Below are 22,239 nucleotides of genomic sequence, written 5' to 3'. Positions count from 1 at the left end.
AAACCCCTTTACCATGCCATGGAGCAGTCATGCTGTCAGTTTACACATGAAGAAGATGCAGTCTCATTTGTATGGCTCACATTTAGACTGTTGTACTGAGATGAAATTCTAACAAAGGTATTATAGAAAACACACAGGAGGACCTTATGTAAGATTATATAAATACTACACAGCCTCAAAACACTTCTTCACAAGCAGCAATGTGAAGTCTTCACTGTACATTCAGTGTGGGTGGATGTGGCTGCAGAAGCCTTGGACTGAAACAGGAATCTATTGACTGTAGCAGGCTCCAGCTAGCCTGGGGCTTCTGTATGGTTAAAGGAGGTAGAGTATGCCAGCACTTAGCTCCTATGCTGCTGTTAGATTGACAAGAGCATAACGCTAGGTTCCCAGGTGGCAGTTCTCACAGCATACCATCGAGGAACTCAGAGGAAGAATTCAATGTTATCTAAGCCCCTGAACTCCTGAACTCATTTCCTTTGATAGGTGTGACTGATATGCCATAACTAAGGGGTAAAACACCAGATGTTTACATTCTCACCATTATAGAAACCAGATGTCTGAGCACAAGGTACTGGCTAGCCATGTGCAAAGGCTCCAATGGCAAGTCCTCCATTTTTCAGTTGGAGGCTGCACAATGGTACTCTGCCTGGATCTTCACAGGCCTTTCTTTCTCTCCAAGTGTCTGGATCCTTCTTGATTTCTACTGTAAGGACAACCTTCACAGAAACTGAGAGCCAGAGTGTGATTCTCAATCACCTATGCAGAGGCCCATTTTTCCATAGAAGGGCTCACTGAACAGCTTCTGCAGGTTATGAGCAAATCTTCTGCTCACATACTATTGTCCCAACATAATCTTGTAAAGTGGCCAGGTTCCCTGAATGCTTTATACGTTTAAAACTGAGATTTTACTATTCAAAAGCTATAATAGAAGCTCTGTCACTGTATCAAAATACCAAAGATAATTAACTTGTAAGAGAAAAGGGTTATTTTGGCTGACAATTCTGGAAGCTATAATCTGGGAAGGGGCCGCATCACAGTACAAGTGTATAGTATAACAAAATATTTTTATTTTAAGTCCTGAGGCAGAGAAAGAGAATGGGCAAGGTCCCACAATCCCCTTTAAGAGTATGCCCCTGACAACCTAAGGTTGTGATTCTCAATCTTCCTAATACTGCTACCTTTTAATACAGTTCATTATGTTGTGGTGACTCCCAACTATAAAATTATTTTCATTTCTACTACAAAAATATAATTTGTTACTGTTATAAGTCGTAATATAAATATCTGGTCTTATGCGACCATTGTAAAAGGGTTATTTGATCCCCAAAGAGGTTGTGACCCACATGTTGAAAACCACTGAACTAAGGACTTTTATATGCCACCCATCCCAAAGGCCCATGGTACTTGGCAATATAAGCACCCTGAAAAACAAAGCTTTATAGGTGTATCTTTGATCCGTTTTACAATACCCAACTTCCTGTAAGATACTAAAAGCAACAACATGCAAGCATCAGGCAACAGCCTTGTCAGACAGCAGGGCTGTTGTCTTAGTTCATTCAGCCCTCTATAATAAAATGTCATACACTGCTGGCTTATAAATAAAAGACATACACTTCTACACTGGAGGCTGGGAAGTCAGAGACAGCGGTGCCTGATGATAGTCTGGGAAGGACTCACTTCTTGGTTTATAAATGATGGATTTCATTGTGTCTCACTGTGTTCAACGGGTGAGGGAGTATTTTGGACTATCAGGGCCCTAATAATGAACTATTTCAAGACTCCTCTTCCCAGTACCATTGCCCTAGAAATTAGAACCTCAACATGCAACATTTAGACCATAATGTTGTGCATTACACAGGTGCTACTTCCACAGACCAATTTCAAGGCTTGAAAGGCCACATGACAATGGAAAGGCATTCACCTGGCATTCTTCTTAAAGAAACTAGGATATGATAAAAAAAAAAAAAACACTCAAAAAATAAAATGTGATACCAATCACCTTCAATGTAGAGAGGCTCCACCACATCATGGTTAATCAGCTCAAAGTTCTCATGGCCAATCCAATGTTCCACGTTTCTCTTCCTGCCTGTGAAGAAGTTGTCCACCACGGTCACCTCATGGCCATCCATCATGAGTTTGTCAGTCAGATGGGAGCCCACAAAGCCCGCACCGCCAGTGATCTGTATTGGGACATCCCCGAAAAACAGTGATGACAGATGACATGGAGACACATCTTTGGCACAGACACAACTAAAATTCTAGCAGCAGGAAAGGCGTAAACAAGAAAGGTAGCATCTTGACATATACACTCCAGAACAAAGAAGCCTTACTACCTGAATACTGCTCACCTATCTTCAATCATGACAATACTCAAGGACTAGCACAAAAACCTACAGCTACTTGGTTCAAAATGTTTCTACTTGCTTTTCAACAGAGGAAATACTGACCATGCCAACAGCTGCCTTTCCTTATCTTCAGGGTCCATATCCATTTATTCAATGGATCTGGAACTGAAAAAGTAGTGTAGTCTGTGATGGCTGTATCTAAACTGAATATACAGTCATTTTTCTTGGCATCTTCACCTGAATGATAATTTAAAGTGCAGAAGAGCGGAGGTGCGGGCACCCTTAGATTCTGTTACCCGTGAACCTTAGAAACCACCCTTACAGGTGTGTAGGGACAATGGTACACATACATAAAACCACTACTGCTAATGTTAGAATCACTCTCTTAAAATGATCAGCAAAATACAGAGGACTTGACTACCAAAAAAAAGTATATGATATTTTAGATACTTTAAAAGGATGTTCTGAAAAACTAGCATCTTCCCAATTATTTCTAAGAACAAGTGAGAACCATAGATGTTTTAATAAAGAGGAAAGCCATAAAGGATGCTTTGCTGCCTGGTTACATCTGAATAAGAGCAGAAACACAAAGGCTGCAGGTCTCTAAGGGCCAATGAGGCACCAAAGGGGCCAATATAGGAAGCCAACAGCAACATGCTTCCTAAATCCTAACCACCACAGATGTGTCATGCTGATTACGTTTGAACATATTCTGAAAATGAAAAGAATTCATTCAAATTGAATGTTACCATAGAGGTGGAGGACGAGCACAGATGACTTCCTTCTGGCCAGAGAACGGGATATAGGAATATAAAGCACCAGTTCAGGAGGAGGATAGTGATGGCAGCCACTATCCTATCCTGTTCTTTCTCCACTTGGACTTCAGTTTACTAATGTTCCCTACAATCTTAGTACTGAATAGGCTGAGACAGGAGAATCAAAAGCTACAAACAAGTCTGGGAAACTTAGTAAAATGAGATAAGGTGAGGTGAAGTGAGATAAGGTGAGGTGACTTAAGATGAAGTAAGATAAAATGAGGTAATATGACATATGAGACTTAAGGTGACTGAGGTGGGTGAGTTGAGGTGATGAAATATGAAGAAGTCCTCCTTCCCTATACCTATTAACAGCAAGAAAACCCAGTTCTCTCTAAAATAAAAGTATACAAATGACTAGATATGTAGTTTTAAAAAGATTTCACTATCCATGAACCTCTTGTTCCACTAACATCTCATGGAGTACATGATGCTGGCCACAAGAGGGCCAAAGGACCTAGGACAGATACGAAGACCAGTCAGAAAATACCAACTAGCCATTTCTCTATGCTCTGGAAATGCAGCAGCTGAGTGCAAGTGCCAAGACCAGCTCAGACCCTCAAATGAAGGACATTTTTTTCGGCCCTTTTGCTTTAGACATAAAGGGACACCAGAGAAGCTGAGATTTTCAAGATAATCTTAGATAATCACTCAGTAGCCTGAAGGAATCTTCCTAATTCCAACCCTGCAGGCACAAGCTCACCCACCACACATCCCTACACCCAGACTGTATTTTCCTTCAGCCCTCCTACTGTTGTGGATCGGATGCTATTTTCAGAAGATATTGTAGCTCAGGGGATCTGTTATTTCTCAAGAGATGTCATCATAAAAAAGCAAGGGCTTCGTGTCATGTACCATCTTTCTGGTCCCCACGTACTACAGCTGTGATGTTCTCTACCGGGTGATCCTCCAGAGCATCATTCGATGCTCCACCTCTCAAGCTAGGAGCTAAATATGCCTTTTTTTTTCCTTATAAAGTGCCCACATTATGGCAATATACTTATATTCTACCTATAGTCCTTATAATATAAGGATTTTTATGGGAAAATATCTGATTAAAATGTAATACATTCTAGCACTTGACTCAGGGTTATGAGATCTCATTTCATTTAATCTTTTTTCTGGGGGTTGAATCTAGGACCTCACACACGATATGAAGTGCTCTTCCCCAGAGCCACATCCAGATCCCTGGCCATGTTTTGTTTGCTCTTTTTCTTTTTACTTTTGAGACAGGTCTTGCTACATTGCCTGAAGCCACTTTGTAGTCCAGAGGTCTTGAATTAGTGGTTTTCCTGCTTCTGCTTTTAGAGCAGCTAGGACTACAGGCCAGAGGTACCACTGTCTACAGGAAATTTTAATCTGCACCACCCAGATACATTTTCCCAAGAGGGCCATGATTAAAACTTTAAAACTCCAGTGTTTTCACTGACATGCCACACATCACTGTGCAAATACTTTTGATGTGAGCTCCTCTGTGGTGTTGTAGTATCTCTGAAGCCAAGAGACCTGGAGATATCCAAGGGAGCAGAAACATAGCAGACTAAACTATAAACATGCACTTCTAACATTCCCATAGCCTCAGCACAGGCAACTCTTGGAGGCATCTTGTGCAGGAGCATTGGTTAACGAGCACTAGATTCCTTTTGTTTCCGTCTTAAGCAATTCCACTCTAGTGAAAAGATTTAAGGTTTTTTTTTTATAATATTCTTATATAGTTATACTTTTCTAATTATAAATTTTATTTCATAAAACAACTGTTTCAAATAGAAATAACACTAGTGGAAATTTAGCCTTTACAAAGCTTCCCCAGGAAGACCAACAGAGAACCAAAATATGGCTTAGCAGCTCATCTCAATGTGCATGGACTTCTTGCTCTTCTGCGTACTAATGGGCAGCTCAAATAGCCTTGTTCAAGGTAAGGATGTTAATTTATTTTTCCCAGCAAATAAACAAAAATAAACTTCTGTATCTAAGGCTTACAACATTATGCAAAGGCCTTAGATTTTGGCAACAATATGCAAGCACTACATGATTCTGAAATGTGTGTAATCTATAAGATGTACCATGAATCAAAATTTCTAAGTGCGTCTGTTGTAGTAAGATATAAAGAAAGAAAATCTGCAAGACCACAGACTCTGTTGTCTGCTTTTGATCACTTCGTCCTAAAGGGGCCTCAGTGAGTGAGGGTGAACACAGTACTGATGCGATTTGATGCGCTTGGGTGGGTTGGTGGAAGGGAGGATGGAGGAAGAGGGTGGGAGGGAGGGACCAGGAGGAAAGGAAGGAGGGGACTACAATCGGGATATAAAATGAATATATAAATTAAAAATAAACAAAGAAATTGTGGAGGGTGCTGGACTTTTCCAAAGCATTGCCTTGAGTCATAGCCCATACAAAAAGAGGAGCTCTCCCATCTCTCCAAGTCCATGGTTGATTCTTCATACCAACATAAAACTTTTGTGCTTCAAACACCAAAATCAATAAAGTGAAAAGACAACTCACACAATGAGAAAACATGAAAAAAATGTGGTAAAGAACCTACAGAAATATACAAAAAACACTCTATGATCTAGTGATAAAGAGAACAATCAACTTTTTAAAAAAAGTATCCAAAGATACAAAAAACAGCCAATGAACCCAAGAATAGTCCTAATACATCCTAAATAAACTTTGGAAACATTATGCTAAGTGGAAGCATCCATCACAAGGGGACAAATGTAGCATTACCCATCCATATGATGAAGCTGACTGGCAGACTAACGCAGACAAAAAGGTAAGCAGCTGCCTAGGGTTGCATTATGGTGGTTCTGGGGCATTGTGACCATGGTAAACTGGACTGGCTGTGTTATTCTGGGATTACAATAGACCAATGAATGATACTTTAAACAAACAGTGAATTATATGGTTTGTGACTGGTGCCCCAATAAAGATGTGACTTTAAGAAAATACAACAGTAAAATCTCTGTGTAGCTACCTACAAAACAATAAGATACTGCTTTTCTCCTGGAGAGCTTGAGTTAATATTTAAACAGGGAGACTCTTAGTCAGGGAAGGCCCCAGGATATTAACCAATGTGGCCCAAGAACCAGAAAAGGCTAAAAACTGCAGGTGTTAAGTTTCGAGTATTTCCATAAAAAACTCATCCTTCAACCTTGAACTCTTTGGTTATTTCTAGATATTCTATTTACGGGGATTCCTTCTGAACTTTATAAATGCAAGATCATGTCACCGTTGACTACAGTTTAATTTTTTTTCGATGTGAATTAATTTTATCCATGAGTACATAAGAAAAAGCCAAATGCCTACACAACAACACGTATGTTCGCAACAAGATTCACAAGAGCTTCATAGTAGACACAGCTCCAGTGCTCATCAACTAAGAAATGGACAAACAAGATATGGCACATCCATACAACAGATATTGTTCAGCCATGAAAAGGAAGGCAGTGGAATAACACTGGAAACACTCCTCTAAGTGAAAGAAGCCAGACACAAGAAAGCATAGTGCATTATCATTTCACACACATGAAAGATTCAAAGGAGGTAAGTCCCTGGTGCAAGGTTTCTTGTCAGTATGAGATGCCCTTAAAACAATGCAAATAAATTTAAAACACTGAATTGGGTACCTGAGGAGGTAGACTTTGATAACACAGAAATCTGCACTTAAAGCAGATTTCTAAATATTATAAATAGTAAAATTATTATATTAATAATAATATTATAAATGTACATCTCATATGCAAACTTACCAAAATCCTTTTCCGGTCCTTTTCTGATAAAAACTTTACTGGTGGGTATTTCTGGGTGAAACTATAGTATAAAAAGATTAAAAGGAAAAGTCAGTCCAATGTGGCTCCCAAGTCACTCCCCAAGCTCTGTATAGATGGCACAGGAAAACACTCCCCAGAATCCTACAGACAAAGCCTGGCTTGACAAACCATGCAGGAAAATGGTATCATCAATCCACCAAGGTGAATGTTATCCCTACATGTTTTGTGACAAACAGCTTTGATCTTTTTTGCTATATTGATAAAAGGACACCTTTTTACAAATATATATACATACATATCTTTTTGCAAAGAAAATATCTCAGGTGACTATATTTTCCATCTGTTCTCAGATAAGAGCACAGCTGCCACTTCTCTCTCCTCCATAGAGGAATAGAGAGAGAGGACACTGGATAATTCTAGTTCAAGACATTCCTTACCTATGCCTGTTTGAACTAAAATTCTAACTGGAGACTCAGGCTGAAGGTAAAAGGAGCTGCTGGCTGGCAGTAGCAGGAGGCAAGCACTACCAGTACTCACCCAGGTCAAACATGGAATGCACTAAACATGATGGTGCTACAAACATTAATCTTCAGCCTGGGGAGGCAAGGCAGGAAGATCAAGAGTTCCAGGCCAGCCTGACAGTGAGATACTGCTTTCTTCCCCCCCCCCCCCAAAAAAAGAAATAAAAAGAGCTAAGAATGTAAGAGTAATAAAGCATGGAAAAAGAGAGTTAAACCATCAGTATCAATCACAGACATACACAGACACACAGACACTGGATACAGGAAGCATTATGAAGTCACAAGTCCATGTGAAAGATGTCTCTCAAGATAATGACGAAACAGAACACAACTGTCTTCTACTCTAAATGTTTCTGCAGTCCCTTTCTCACCAGATCTGGTGGCATAGTGACTGATCTATAATTTTTATCTGCTATTTGTTTTTCCAGTGCCCTCCTGACCTTCAGACTCCATGGGTCTTCAGTGCACACTGATGTCTCAGGAGCAAAAGAATATAATTAGCATAGGAAGCAGCCAAAGGAAATGAATGCAGACTTAAATGCATATTCTTATAAATGCAGTTAATCTGTGTGCAGCTTTGTAGTTACTGTTGTAACAGAAGAGATGTGAAAATGTTTGTAATGTCTTTGTCCCCAGCATGCACATGGCTATGGTCACTGAACATAACATGACAAGGATTACACAGAAGCCTGTTCCCTGGGAGCAGGTAGGCAAGGAGGCTAAAATGGACCACTTTCTTTTACAGTGCAGAATTTCCTTAGGAAGAGCTTCCATGTTCTCAAAAAGTAAGCTCCCTTGTACACTATAACACAAGCAAACTGAAAGGTTTATGAAGACAAGGGTGTCAACGTTCGGCTCTCAGCTCTGTAGCCTCCAAAGAAGCTGCCAGGCAGCTCAGTGCAGCTCAGCACCTTCTGCTTCACCCAGGGCCCACAGTGGCCATCTCAGCTACAGACTGTCTTTGGCATGTCCTGCTAAGAGCCAAGACACGTGGGATATTCTCAGTGCTGTGGGGAGCAAAGGCCTTGGGGCAGGGGAGGCTAAGTTGGAAGATCTGGAAAAGCTGGACAGGTGACCTACTTGACAAGTGATTCTTTTCTATACTATGTCCTTCATTTAGGTACATGAAGGTTGGAAATATGAAAGTCAGGAGGTATACACACACCTCTTCCATTCCTCTCCAGCTTCTCAGAGTTAGGTCACAAGTCACTTTCTTTTCCCACTCTCCAGGAAAGTGGTGATAATGAAAGAAGCTACCTGCTGGCAACAACAGAGAGCAGAGACACAGCCTCTAGAAGGCAATCCAGAAAGAACTCAACATGGCAGTTCCTTTCCTCCCTGTGGCTTCTTCAAGAACCATGGTACTTTGATATTATTTTTTAAACAGTGCTGGGGATCAAAGTGAAGGCTGCTAGCATCTTAGCCAAGCTCTCTTTACTGCTAAACTACAGACCCAAGCCAGGAGTTTCACTCTTATCTCTCGGGGGAGTGAGTTGGCAGGTACACACCGGAAAGATAAAGTGGAAGGAGAAACACATGGTTCTGAGAGGACCAAAGGCACGACACTGTCAAGTAAGTGCCAGGAGTGAGCATATCCATCAGCCACGAACAAACCTCTGGACTCAGCATTCACAGGGGTTAACCAGAAGACCCCAGAAGTTCCTAAGGAGAGAGTAGCACTTACACAGACCCCTCATAGTCCACCAGTGTGCTTCTGAGAGCCTATCTAGATAGGTAGACACAGAAGAGGGGCCACAGATGGATAGCAAAGATGTCAAACTTCTGGCTTCTTCCTCATACTCCTGACCTGAGATAAAGGCCTAAGGGCTTGGTAGGATTTTCCCCCTTTTACCAGAGTTTCTCTGCAGTAGACTTATTTGGTAAGTTCAATTGTAAGGTGGGGATCAGGCAATGTTGACCCCGAAGTTGTGGGCATATTAATTAAGCTGACCAATCCTACATTAGGAGAGGGGATTCCCTCAAAACTGTTTAATACGCCAACTCTGGAGGACAGGCTGGATTTCAGGTACCTGAGCCCCCTGACGTGGTCTGGTAAAACATGGGAAAGGCCAGGGTTCAAAATCTTCCCACAGAGGGTCTTCTTACATGTATGGTTGATGTGCACATATTTCCTCACCCCTAATAAAAGCTACCTGATCTGCCCATAATGTCTGAGATTTTCCCTGTGGATATTTGTTGGACTCAAGATGTTCCCTGTCTTTAAATCCTTTAATGGGTAAAGAGAACAAATCTGATCCAAACTCTTAGACGATAATGCTTTGAATCCTCTCAGTGGAGTCTGGTATTGACACAGGGTGCACCTTATGTCAAGAGTCACTACACCAGGTTGTTTGAGGAATAACAACAAAAGCTCTGTTCATATTCACTATAGCTACTACTCCTTTCCAAGTATCTTCAAACTATAGTTGGTGGAAAGTAATATGGAACCCAAGGATATGGAAAGCCCCTTGAAAGGAAACTTGGTGTTATTTATCCCAGGAAGAAAATGGCACGTAGTTTTCTTGGGAGTATACTTTAAAATAAAGCCAATCTGAACAGTGTGCATCCCTGCTATCAAAGCAGCACACAGCACCTCACCAGAAAGCAACAATGACCCAATTATCACTTTATCAATTATTTAAAGTTGTTTTAGACTTTCACCTTAGGTTTTAGGACACACCTGTAAGAATAGTAAGCATTCTCATTAAGAGTCTAAGTTACCACTGGGTTAAGAATGAAGCTTGGCAGCAGACTGCTTGCAGTGAGTACATGCAGAAGGCCTTGGGTTCCAACCCCCATATCATGATAAAATAATCATCTTTATTTTATTCAAAGATCATTTTTTTAAATGGAAATGAGTTTAGCAACAGCATGCAACAGGCTCTCTAAGTTCCACTGTATGCAGACCAAAAATGTTTTTAGTGAGTGGAGTAAGTGAAAACTTTTTCTTTTGTCGTTACTTCCTACTTGCCCAGAAGGTCACTAAAGGCGGCTTAAGTGCTCAGATTTTATGCAATACTATCTTACCTTATATATAGAATCTGTGATGATTTCATTTCTATGGAAGGTACTAGAACCACACCAAACACCAAGAATGACTGCAAAATCAGTATGAATAAATGAGAACCAGTGTATAGGCTCAGGAGCGCATGAGCTACACTGTGAAACTGTGTGTAGAGAGAAGGTTCTTCCCTCAGGCCTCACACACCAAGGAAAGCAGAACTATTTTAGCAAGAAATCAATATGCAGACTATTCCTACCTTCTAAGGTAGTGGTCCTCAACCTTCCTAACGCTGCAACACATTAACAGAGTGCATGTTGTGGTGACCCCTAACTATAAAATTATTTTCATTGCTACTTCATAACTGTACTTTAGATAGATAGATAGATAGATAGATAGATAGATAGATAGACAGATAGATATCTGACAGTTCTGAAGGTCTTAAGAGACCCCTTGAAAGGAGTCATTTGATGGCCCCCACCAGTGGGGGGGGGGGTTGGGAACCATTGCTCTACAGTCACTGCTTATGCCACTCTCACCCTCTGCAGACTTGTTTCTCAGCACACTGTTCTCAGGGTTATACATCACTTTTCTACGGCCTCCAAGCTGGTGTCTCCAGATCCAGAGGTCAAGTTGTAATGGTCACTAAGGGATCATGCTACCATCCACGGCTTCAATTTCTATTTTCCTTTCTTTGCTGACCCTTTATTATCTGCCCACTGTATTCTTGGAGGGAGGAAAAGACAACAACTCCTCATGATACAAACTAAATTAAAAAACAGATCATTCACCCTAGTCTCAAGTCAGGATTATTCCAGAGATACAGGGAATAGTCAATACACAAAGCAATGTAATGTAAATATTAATGTAAAATGTAAACTGAATAAATGGACTCAAGGACAGAGATCACATGATATTAGATGAAAAAAAAAGGCCTTGGGTTCCAACTGCCACATCATAATAAAATAATCATTATTTTATTCAAAAAACATTTAAAGAAATGGAGATGAATTTAGCAAGAACATGCAGCAGGCTCTCTGAGCTGACACTATCCAACATCTATCCCTTTGTGTTAAAAGTCCTGAAGAAACTCAGACTAGAAGGAACACATTTCACCATAGTAAAGACTGAACACGAATCATAGCTAACAGTGAGTGGGGAAGCCCACAGCACTCCCCTCAATCCAGAAAGTGTCCACTTTCTCTACACTACTTCAATATAAGATTGGAAATCTTAGCTAGAGCAGTAAGACAAGAGAAATAGAAAAAAGTAAAACAAATAGGAAAGAAGAGATCAAAGTATCTTTATTGGCAGATGATATGGCTAGATCAGAGACCCTAAAGACTGCCAAAAAATCTTAAAACTGATAAATACTTTCAAAGGCAGGATACAAAATCAACAATCAAAAACTGAGTGGCATTTCTACATACCATTGACAAATATACTGAGAAAGAAATCAGGTAAACCAAGCAAAAAACCTTGGAATAAACCTAACTAGGGATGTGGGAAAACCTTGATGACAAGAACTTTAAAATACTGAAGAAATTGAGGAAGCCACTAAAAGACAGAAAGACCTCCCATGTACAGGATTAATACTGTGACCATAGCTATTCTACCAAAAGCAATCTATAGATTTCATGTAATCCATATCAAAATTCCAATGACATACTTCACAGAACTGGGAAGGAGGGTTTCTTAAAATTAATATGGAAGAAAAGACTCAGATAGCCAAAGAAATCCTGAGCACAATGAGTACCATGGGGGCATTCACCATACCTGATTTTAAGTTATACTGCAGAGCTGCAGGAATAAAAATACCATGGTACTGGCACAAAAACAGACACATCGACCAATGGAATAGAACCAAGAACTCTGATACAAGGCCACAAAAGTGCAGCCTCCTCATTTTTCATGCAGGTGCATATTTAACAAACAGACCTAGGAAAGCTGGATGTCTACATGAAGAAGGATGAAACTAGATCCTTAACTCACTCTACACATAAAGGAACTCAAGGCCATCATAGTACTTGGGAGACGGTAGTACTTAGAGTCATGCAGACTATGGAGGCCTAATTCAAGAGGCTTCAGAAGAACAGTATTGGCGACTGGGTTAAAGACCATTTTTGTGATATTGTGGCAAAGAATGTGACAGCTTTCTGTCCTTGTCCTAAGAACTTCATGGTAACTTTAAGAGATGGACTTATTTATTTGGCAGTAGGCATGTTGGTTTTGTGATAGAGGAGGTGGAATTATTGCCTTGTCGCCATTTTCAAAACCTCCTGCCACTGGCCGCTCAGGAGACAGAGCTACTACCCTTTGCCCCATCTTTGCTAAGGACAGTCATGTGACTAACCACCATCTATGTTTTGGGTATTGTATATACTCTTGCTATCCTTACTAAATGCTTCCAGCCCTGTTCAAATCCTTTCTAAACTCCAAATACAGCTTCTGTGTTTTAGAATGTTTACCTAATTTTGATTTTTATAGTTTTAAGGTTGTTTTACCCTGATTCAAAATGTTTTTACTTCTAACTGATGTCTTTACTAATTCTTAGACAAATAAATAAATGCTATTCCTTCTGTCACCAGCTACACTGGCTTCACCTGGAGGGTTCCTGATCAATGGATTTGGTGTAATGTTCTGCTATATCAACATTTATTTGGTTACGATGTTAAAACTTAAATCACTACCATACAAATATATTTAGACTTGTTCTTATTAATCTATAGCATAGCTTTAAAATTTTAAAAGCTATAGGCTTTTATAAACTAAAACATAAATTGTTCTGTTCTCTTTTTATGGACTATGCTTATTTTTTACAAAGTTCCAATTTAACAGGGATAAAACCTAAAGTCCCAGTCTTTAATTATTAAGGTCTTTAACATATTAAAAAATGAATTTTAATCATGTTAATAACCAATGTAATTAATTATATTTTAAAGGTTAAACATAGAATAAGGTCATAACATTCAATTTTATGTTTGCGCTGTAAAGTTTAGAGCAGATAACTAGACACAGACAAGATCACTTAACTCAAATATGCTAACCCTTAAGCTTTTCAGAGATCTGCTGAATATGACATTTAACACGTGTAAGTTTATAATAAAAAACAGAGACCCCAGATCATAACAGTTGATTCCCTAGGGTCTCAGAATACTTGGGCACAATGGCAGGTGACTCCAACCCTGGACTGTGGTATGACGACTTCTGGGCAAGACTGCCCCCAACATTTTGCCCTTTGCTAGGGCCCAGCCTGAACTGTGGACAAACTGGACACCCGGAGAGTGACTGTCTCATGTTGCTGAAAACAAAGTGAGGTCAGTTTCTTCCATGTCCTCCTTCCACAGAAACAGCCTCTCACCTTCTGTGTCTGATGCCAGACTGTCATACTGCCACATGAGACAACTGGGTCAACTGTCTATTTACTGGGATATGGCTAACTAGTCATCTCTGTCATCTTTATTAGTATCTAGATTCATTTAGGTTACAATTTATCCTTCTTCAGCCTCTGATCGCACTGACAGCAAAGCTGATATTAGCTTGACAGCTAAAAAATAGACAATTAAGCCCCTTAGCACAAAGTAATCTGCCTTATAAGTTCATTGGTCAATTCATTACCTAGTTAAAGATATTAACTAGATACTAGAATCTCTTATTTAGAAAGGCAAACAGGTTTGTCTTACTCACAGACCTAAGATTAAAGACAAACAGGCTTCAGATACCTTTCCTGTCTTCTTCATATGCTGGAGACCAGACTTTAAGCCTCACTCCTAGAGCTACTGTCAGGTCTAGATACAGTCTACCTTGTTACAAGATTTCCTTTTACCATTCTTTTAGCTAAAGGACAATGACTGCTCACAAGAATTTCACCTAGGTCATAAAGCTTCCGAGAAGATGTTTTATGAATGCTAGAAGGTCTAGGGTGTTGTTTTAAGTTGGTAAATCCAACTTATGAAAGTCAACGTGTCTAAAAGGATGTTTTATTTCTTCCTGTTGCTATGCTATTGCATATGCTATGCTATTATATATATGTATATATGCTATGCTAATATATATATATATACATATATATATATATAAAATATTCAGAGCGTTGACACTGATCAATGGAGCTCTGATTTATTAATCTATTATAAAATGTTCTGCTACATGACCCACTATAATATTTCCAAATTCAAGATTTTAAATTTCCCTTTGTTTGTCTTTTACTTAAAATGTTTCTCATTATGCTTAAATTGTATACATCCAGTCTTCTGGGCAGATCTTTTTCCTGATTGTACTGATGCTGAAAATCAAGGTCAAGTGAGTCTTTCTCCTTCTGCTCTACAGATTTCTGTCCTCCCCATGTTCCTGTTCCACAGAGGCCAGAACAATCGATAAGGCTTCTGCCTTTCCCAAGCGCACCTCAAAGAGAATGCATGCTTTTCAAGTTTTTCCCCAAGTCTCTGCTATGTTATATGTCTACTGCCTTTTCCTACAATGTGTGTTTCACTAAAGATTGCAAACAATGATGATGTTAACATGTCTAAACTTTACCTTTTTTTGTGAACTTAAAAGGATTCTTGTAAGATACAGAAATCCACCTCTCAGGTCAAATGGATCCCAGACAAGTACTGTCAACCAACAGCCTAAGTTTCTCAGCTACTGCCTATCCTTGAGGGTGGGATTCTTCCCCCTTTTTACTGGTTTTGGTACTCCCATCCCGAACTACCTGATTGCCAACTTTCTGCACCCAACACTTGCTGATTAAATGAATTACCCCTTCCTAGTCAGTGTAAACACTTCCCTTTGTCCAAGAGACTGTCAACACCTCTCTGCTTTACTCAGAGCTGACCAGAGGGACCCAACCGTGATCTGCATGACTGGCTGGTCCTTCTCTCTGACCTACAACTAGGACTCTTCCTACAGCAGAACATTGATTTTTTTACCCACCACCACCTGCTCAAAAAATCCTAGTGCACTAGTTGGCTGTGTCCCCAGGCCAGCTCATCCAGAGAGCTGCACTCTTTTGGTCACTGACCAGAGCTGACTGACAAGTTGCTGGAACAGTCTGTACTTGTTCTTTTTGAGTTACAATCCGTTTCTGGGGACACCCTAACAGACTACTGACTTCACCTCCCTGTGCAAAACAGTCCATTCACCACCTCTCCGGTCGCCTCTGGGATGCCTTTGGAGAATTTCAAATCCCCATTCCCACACTAAGGGCCACTAAGTTTACACCCTTGTGCAACTAAACTTGGACAGATCCAAAGATCCAACACTAAACTTTTAAATACCACCAGCAATTGGGAAAAATGGAAGGAAGCTCCTAATGTTCAAACCTTTTCTTTGCTCTCCCCATATTTTTAAGCATTGTCTCTTTCCTTATTTTCAAGCCTTTGCTCTTTGCTCCCCCAAAAGTTTCAAATGTACACCTACAGGGAATTTTCTCCCTAACCTACTAACTTTGCCTTCTGCCAACATATATGTTCCAGTATCCTGTCAGAGTTTCTACATACAGGACAGTGCCAAAGCAGCTACCCACAGGTGCTCTTGTCTGAACTCACAGATTGTGTCAGTGTTACCTGTGTTGCCTCTCCTAGCTACAGATGTTCTCAGACCCTGGACACCAAAAGCAACAGCCTGCTGCTCTTCTGGGACCTGGCCAACATGCCAGCCTTTTAACTCCCTGTTGCCACCCTACTGTCAGCAGGAAGTATTCAAAGACATTGATATTTTCACCCCTTATCCATTTACAAAAGTCTGAAATGCTGTGCTACAGACCAGGGACAAACAGCTCTAGGTTCTCCCAGCACTCCTGGGTCCCTGTGTGCTGTAGGACATGGCTGACATACTCTGCCCTCTACCCTGAACTTTCAGGACAGAGCTTTTTCTTCCCCTTCACCATATCATCTGGACATTTCATTGCTCTTGCTTGTGTTCCTCTCACTCTTCCTCACCTCTTACCTATATTTATATACTTCAACTGACTTTATATGAACAAACAATCCAGTGTCCTAATATTTTAATATTGGAAAAGGGAGGAATGTTAGGATTGTGCCCCAGTCTGCCTAGCATCCTGTGATATCATTACATACCTGCCAACTCCTGGCCCTGCTCAGGAGTATATAAAAGGATAAACCCACCTATGTACCTCTCTTTCTCTTGCTCCCTACCTCCCTGTTTCTCTCTAGGGTACCCCTCTCACTTCTTTTTCTCTCCATGCTCATATAATAAACCTCTCAATATCATATCTGTTGTATTGCACGTATTTTATATTTCTCATCGTATTTAAAATTATGCACTTTATCCACTGAAGTATCTTCCCACCCCTGATTTTAGAAGGGTTTTTTAAACTTAAGATCTCTTGTTAGACCTCAGCAAAATCACAGTCAAAATTAATGTCAAACAAGTAGCTAAAAAACAAATTTCCCCTTTTTACTTTCCCTAAAGGAAATCTGTTGGTTTCATAGAAATAGTCTTTAATGACAAAGGATTTTTAAATGTTTTAAAACTCCACACCCAAGGCCTGGTATGGTAGGTAGTACACACTTGGAACTCCAGTATTCAGAAGAGTAAGTCAGGAGGACTGCAGTAAGCTCCAGGAGAATTTGAACAACACAGACCCTGTCTCTACACAACCACCACTACATTTAAATTTTAAAAACTTAGCTTCTTACAGAGGGAGAAGATCTCTCTTGAGAATTTTTTATATCATATGTAACTTTCCTACATAATGAATTCAACTGAGATGAATATTCTATATACTAATATTTCTTGTCATACATCTTAAGACATTTTTTTTAAGGTCAAAAAAAAAATATATGCATACCTTTTCTCCAAATCTCTGATTTTCTCTCTTAATGGCTCAACAATCTGGAACAAGAACAAAAATCAATTTTAAAGCTAACAGGCTTTCCATTACTTTTGCTCTAACCCCAGTGGGTCACATGGCATAAGCGAAACAGATTTTAATAGAGTAAATGGTCTACAGACTGACAAGCAAGCAGAAAGTCCCCTAATAGAACAGAACGATGTTCAAGTTTCAGAAGCACTGAATAGCATCACAAAGCAAGGAAGACTGACAAATAAACACACAAATGAAACAGGAGCAAAGCAAAGGATAGACTAACCTCTTCAATCTTGCTTTCAATCTTTAGTTCACCATTTTCCTGGATAGACCTGTTGAGCAGAAAGCTATAGAACTGAGATCACTTGAAAGACTTCATGACTTCAAGATGTTACCCCAAAGCAAATCCTACTTACAGTCTCTCTGCCACCTTGCTCAAGTACTAAGGCTTGGCACTAAGACAGTATGAAACAATCTCCCCAGGTCTATGAATAAGTGGTTTTACCCAACAGATTGCTTCTATTAAACTAAATAATCTCACTTCCATGTTATACCTAACAAGAAAATTTAAGATGTAGGGTGTAGAGTGTCTACAGGAGTCTGTGCTTGTCTACTGGGCTTTCTAAGGTATTTAACACAAACTGGAGTTATTCCAAATAAAATCAGAATACCTTTAAATGAGACCTGAGCACCTCACCTATCCACACACAGCTGCCTTTGTTAGGGGTCATACTCTATCAATGGGGATCCAATCAACATAGCCCCACCCACCTTACAAAACCAATTTCACAAGAGGGTGAGGGCTGGGGAAGCCAGCTTGTTTCTTATGCACAGCTTGAAGATCCCATCACAAACAGCAGTGCTTCTTCCTTATCCTGACACTAGGAGCAAATGTTTCATTAAATATAAAACTGCTCTATAGTAGCAAATCTCTTTGCACAATGAATGCTTGTTACTCTTCAGATCATCTTTTGTGTTATTTTTTTTTAACTTGGTACACAAGAATTCTTACTTGTATCTTGTATCTTTACAAGTATCCTTCCTGCTTATTATTATTATTTTTTAAACCAGTTTGGTTATGAATGGCTATACTCCTGGCACTTAGGAAGCTGAGACAAGATGATCATGGGCTTGACACATCCTCGGCTATACTGTTAAGTTCAAAGGTAGTCTGTACTACACTGTAATACTGTGTCTCCAAAATAAAAAAATAAGAACAAGAAGACATGCACACTCAATCTAGAGAGTCTTGCAAGCTTTAACGCCAGACATGGAGGTCTAGACAACCACATCTAGTACAGATCAAATATTTCTAATGTGAAAATCCAAACTTTTGGACCCTAGTATACCCTGGAATCTGAAACAGGATAAGCACCAATAATTCCAACAACAAAAAATGCCACAGTAACAGGTCAGAGTCAAAACACAGGTTCACCAAAAGAAACTATAAAGTCACCTTCAGGCTATATATGTGTATGAAGTACAAGTAATTCTGTGTTTAAATATGGGTCCCATCAAAAAAAATTTGGGTCCCATCCCACAAAATTTCATTATACCTGCGCAAATATCCCAAAATATGAAAAGTAAAATAAACAAAACCCCTTTAATATGTAAACACTTCTGGTTCCAAGCATTTTGTACCTAAGGAAGACTCAAACTGTAGCTGGCTCCCTGAGGCAGAAAGGCAACCATATTTTTTCTAAGATATCCTTCTCGAAGATTTGTGCCCTACGTTCCAACTCAAACCATCCAGAATGCTCTTTACACAGGAGTAATAAATTGTGTCAACTGTGTGCATCTATGGGAGGAGGAGGATAGAGGTATGCAACACAGAGTGACCATCTGAGCTTAACCAGGATAAACTCTATAATCAATTGCATCCTTTAAGAACACCCATGGAAGAAAGGAAAACCCAAACGCATGAACAGCACAATAGATAGCTTCACCAAAAATCTTCAATTAACCCATGATCCAACTGAGTTACAACTGAGTCTATAAAACCCAACCATAATGCCCAAGTAATTAAAAACAATTACCTCATGTTAACAAAGTTGCCCCAAACAGCTGCAAGAGAAAGGAGAAGAAAAAGAAAATCAGTATTTAAATCTACAATATTCAGGCATTCCTACTGATCAAATTTTCATTCTTAAATGCTATTTTGAGTTCACTAAAAAAATTAGAGTTCATGAAGTCAATGAAACATATACTCTGTTTTCAGAAAAATCAAGACTATAAAAAGTAGAAAATAAGATCCCTGTGTTCTTATAGCTCTGACATTTGGAACTCAAGGATGTACTTTGAAGAAAGATTCATTCCTCCTCCTTAAATTAACAAAGTAAAAAAAAAAAAAAAAGTACACCTTAAAGACCCAGGGTTCAATCCAAGCTCTCCCTATGCATGCTATAAGCTGAGGCAGCCAGAGCCCAGAGAAGCTCACTAGAGCCTGAAACAGTGATCCACCAGGCAGGAATCCATCCTTTTAGCACGTACCCACCTCCTTCTACAATAGGTTCCAGGCAGATTATCTGCCAGGTGCCTGAGCACAGATGTCTCTAGTAACTACACAGAATTAGTCCTGACCCAACAATGACATCTTACCATACATGATTTAAACACATAAAAATGTTGAGAATGTCTGACTCAAAATCCAGTATCTGAAATGTGCCCAAATCTGAAACTTTGAACCTTGGCATGATGCTACTTTAATCAGGAAATTCTATAGCATGAAATTCAGTTTTGTGCTGAAAACTATTTAGAATACTGTATAAAATTATCTTTAGGCTACAAGTGTAAGAAACAAATGAACTTTGTATTTAGAGTCAGTTCCCTTCCGAAGACAACTCAAGGACATGCAAATATTCCTGGCAAAGCTCTATGGTGTCACTGTGTTTTTATACAAAGAGGCTGTCTTAATCACTGTTCTATGCTGTGAAGACACATCATGACCAAGACAACTCTTAAAAAAGAAAGCATTTAACTGGGGACTTGCTTAGTTTTAGTGGTTTAGTCCATTATCATCATGGTGGGGAGCACAAAACCATGCATGGTGCTGGAGCAGTAGCTGAGTTTCATCCTGATCTGCAAGCCAGAGAGGAGGGGCACAAACGGATTTGGCAAGGGCTTTAGAAACCTTAAACCTCACCCTCAGTGACACACTTCTTCCAACAAGGCCACACCTTCCTAATCCTTCTAATCCTTTCAAAGAGTTCTACTCCCTGGTAAATAAACATTACAAATATATGAGCCTATGGGGGTCCATTCTGAGTCAAGACAACACAGCAACTTACAAAAGAAAGCATTTAATGGGGAGGTTTACAGCTTTAGAGGGTAAAGTCTATGACCTTGGCAGGGAGCATGGCAGCAGGCAGACAGTCACAGTGCTGCAACAGTGACTAGGAGTTTACATCTGATCTGTAAGTAGAGTGAGAAAGAATAACTGGGAATAGTGTGAGCTCTTAAACCTCAAAGCCTACCCTCAGTGACAAACAGGCCCAACAAAGCAACACCTCTTAATCCTTCCCAAACAGTTCCATCAACTGGGGACTAAGTATTCAAATACATGAGCCAATGGGGGGCTATGCTCATTCCAATCGCCACAGAGACTCCAAGACTGCATGTATAATACCTGTCCCAAGGGTGGATGGCTCTGTGTCCTCTCTCTGAACTCCCCTGGGCTTTGTGCTGCTTTGGCTACAAGGACAACTGAAGTGACTTCTGAATCTGGGCACAGGCAGCCTGGTGCTGCTTTACCTGCTTTACAGTCTGTTTGGGGGCCCTAAGTCGCCATGGAAGAAGGCTGGATAGGGAGTATGTGGACACACTGACAGCCAGTGCTAAGTGTGTTGCTCCAGAGCTGCCAAGAAGCTTTGTGCTGGTGAGTCTTCCCAGTGGCAGCCTGATTTAATCTGACCAAAGCCCCAGACATGATCACCCCCATGTGAATTCCCAACTCAAAGAGGCCACGATTACAATGTAATGATAGTTAACTGGTGAAACAGCCTGAATCAGTAGTGCTGGGCCTATCACCTCCTTTAACCTACAGATGTTTAGACATCAGTTCCTGCCCTGAGACAGAAGCAGGTATGAGCTGTATTCATTCCAACCAGCCCACCTGTACCATCTCCTTCATCAAAATCAACAGTGGCTCATACATACCCCCCGGGTTTACATCATGAAGTCCTACTGGTATGGTTCGATTGTCCCTTCAAAAACCATGCTATAATTTAACTACCACTGTAAAAGCAGTCTCCTTACCCAGAGTACTTTCTGATTTCATTCTTCACACTTGTACATCCCATCCTCAAACTATCTGTGTCTCAATACAAATTGGTCTCTTTAATGGAAAGCAGGGAGCTGTTGAGGCAGCTCGCTCTGTACCATGCCCAAGTGCTAGATTGTTCGGAATCTAGGGCAGCTATTATGTGAAACCACTACTAAGCACAACAAAGTCCTGCATAACCAATGCAGCCCAATGTTCCCTCCAAATTCAGGTTACTTTTCAGTTGCTATGACAAAGCACCATGGCCAAAACAACTTATAAAACAAAGGGTTTATTTGGGATTACAAGTCCAGAAGAATAAGAGTCCATAAAGGTGGGGGAAGAAGCAAGCGTATTATCAGGAACATCCTTTACCATAAGCACCATAAGAGAAAGCAAACTACAAGCAGCTTAAGTCTTTACAGGGACACACTTCCTCTAACAAGGTTACACCACCTAAATTCCCCAAACAGCATCTCCAACTGAGGATGACATGTCCAAATGCCCCAGACTATGGGAGACATTTCTTGCCCTGCAGGTAAACCCCAGAACTACCATGGCCCCTATTCCTAAGCAGGCTGTTGGAAGAACCCTCTCTAATGAGGCTCTACCACCACTTCTCTGGCCTCATCTCCAGGGTATCACACAACACTGAATACTCCCTTCACAAAGTCCCACCAATCCTTTCTTCCTCTGC

General features: G+C 40.2%; 1 protein-coding gene across 2 annotated transcripts in view; it reads right to left on the bottom strand.

The window, feature by feature from the left end:
- The window catches only part of UXS1 (UDP-glucuronate decarboxylase 1), a 79,764-nt gene that overhangs the window by 44,763 nt on the left and 12,762 nt on the right, over positions 1-22,239 (bottom strand). The window contains exons 2-6 of one of the 2 annotated variants that reach the window (XM_084754270.1): positions 19,321-19,348; positions 17,568-17,631; positions 17,267-17,310; positions 6,913-6,973; positions 2,003-2,183 (exon numbers count right to left, since the gene is read on the bottom strand). In XM_084754270.1, the coding sequence (XP_084610396.1) occupies positions 2,003-2,183; positions 6,913-6,973; positions 17,267-17,310; positions 17,568-17,631; positions 19,321-19,348 (378 nt within the window). The remainder of the gene's footprint in view (positions 1-2,002; positions 2,184-6,912; positions 6,974-17,266; positions 17,311-17,567; positions 17,632-19,320; positions 19,349-22,239) is intronic. The other variant, XM_084754271.1, reaches the window with a different exon arrangement.

Source organism: Acomys minous (genome assembly GCF_964271855.1).
Source record: "Acomys minous genome assembly, chromosome: 13".
NCBI lineage: Eukaryota > Metazoa > Chordata > Mammalia > Rodentia > Muridae > Acomys > Acomys minous.
Note: the sequence above shows the minus strand (reverse complement) of the source record. Positions and strands in the feature narration are given on the sequence as shown.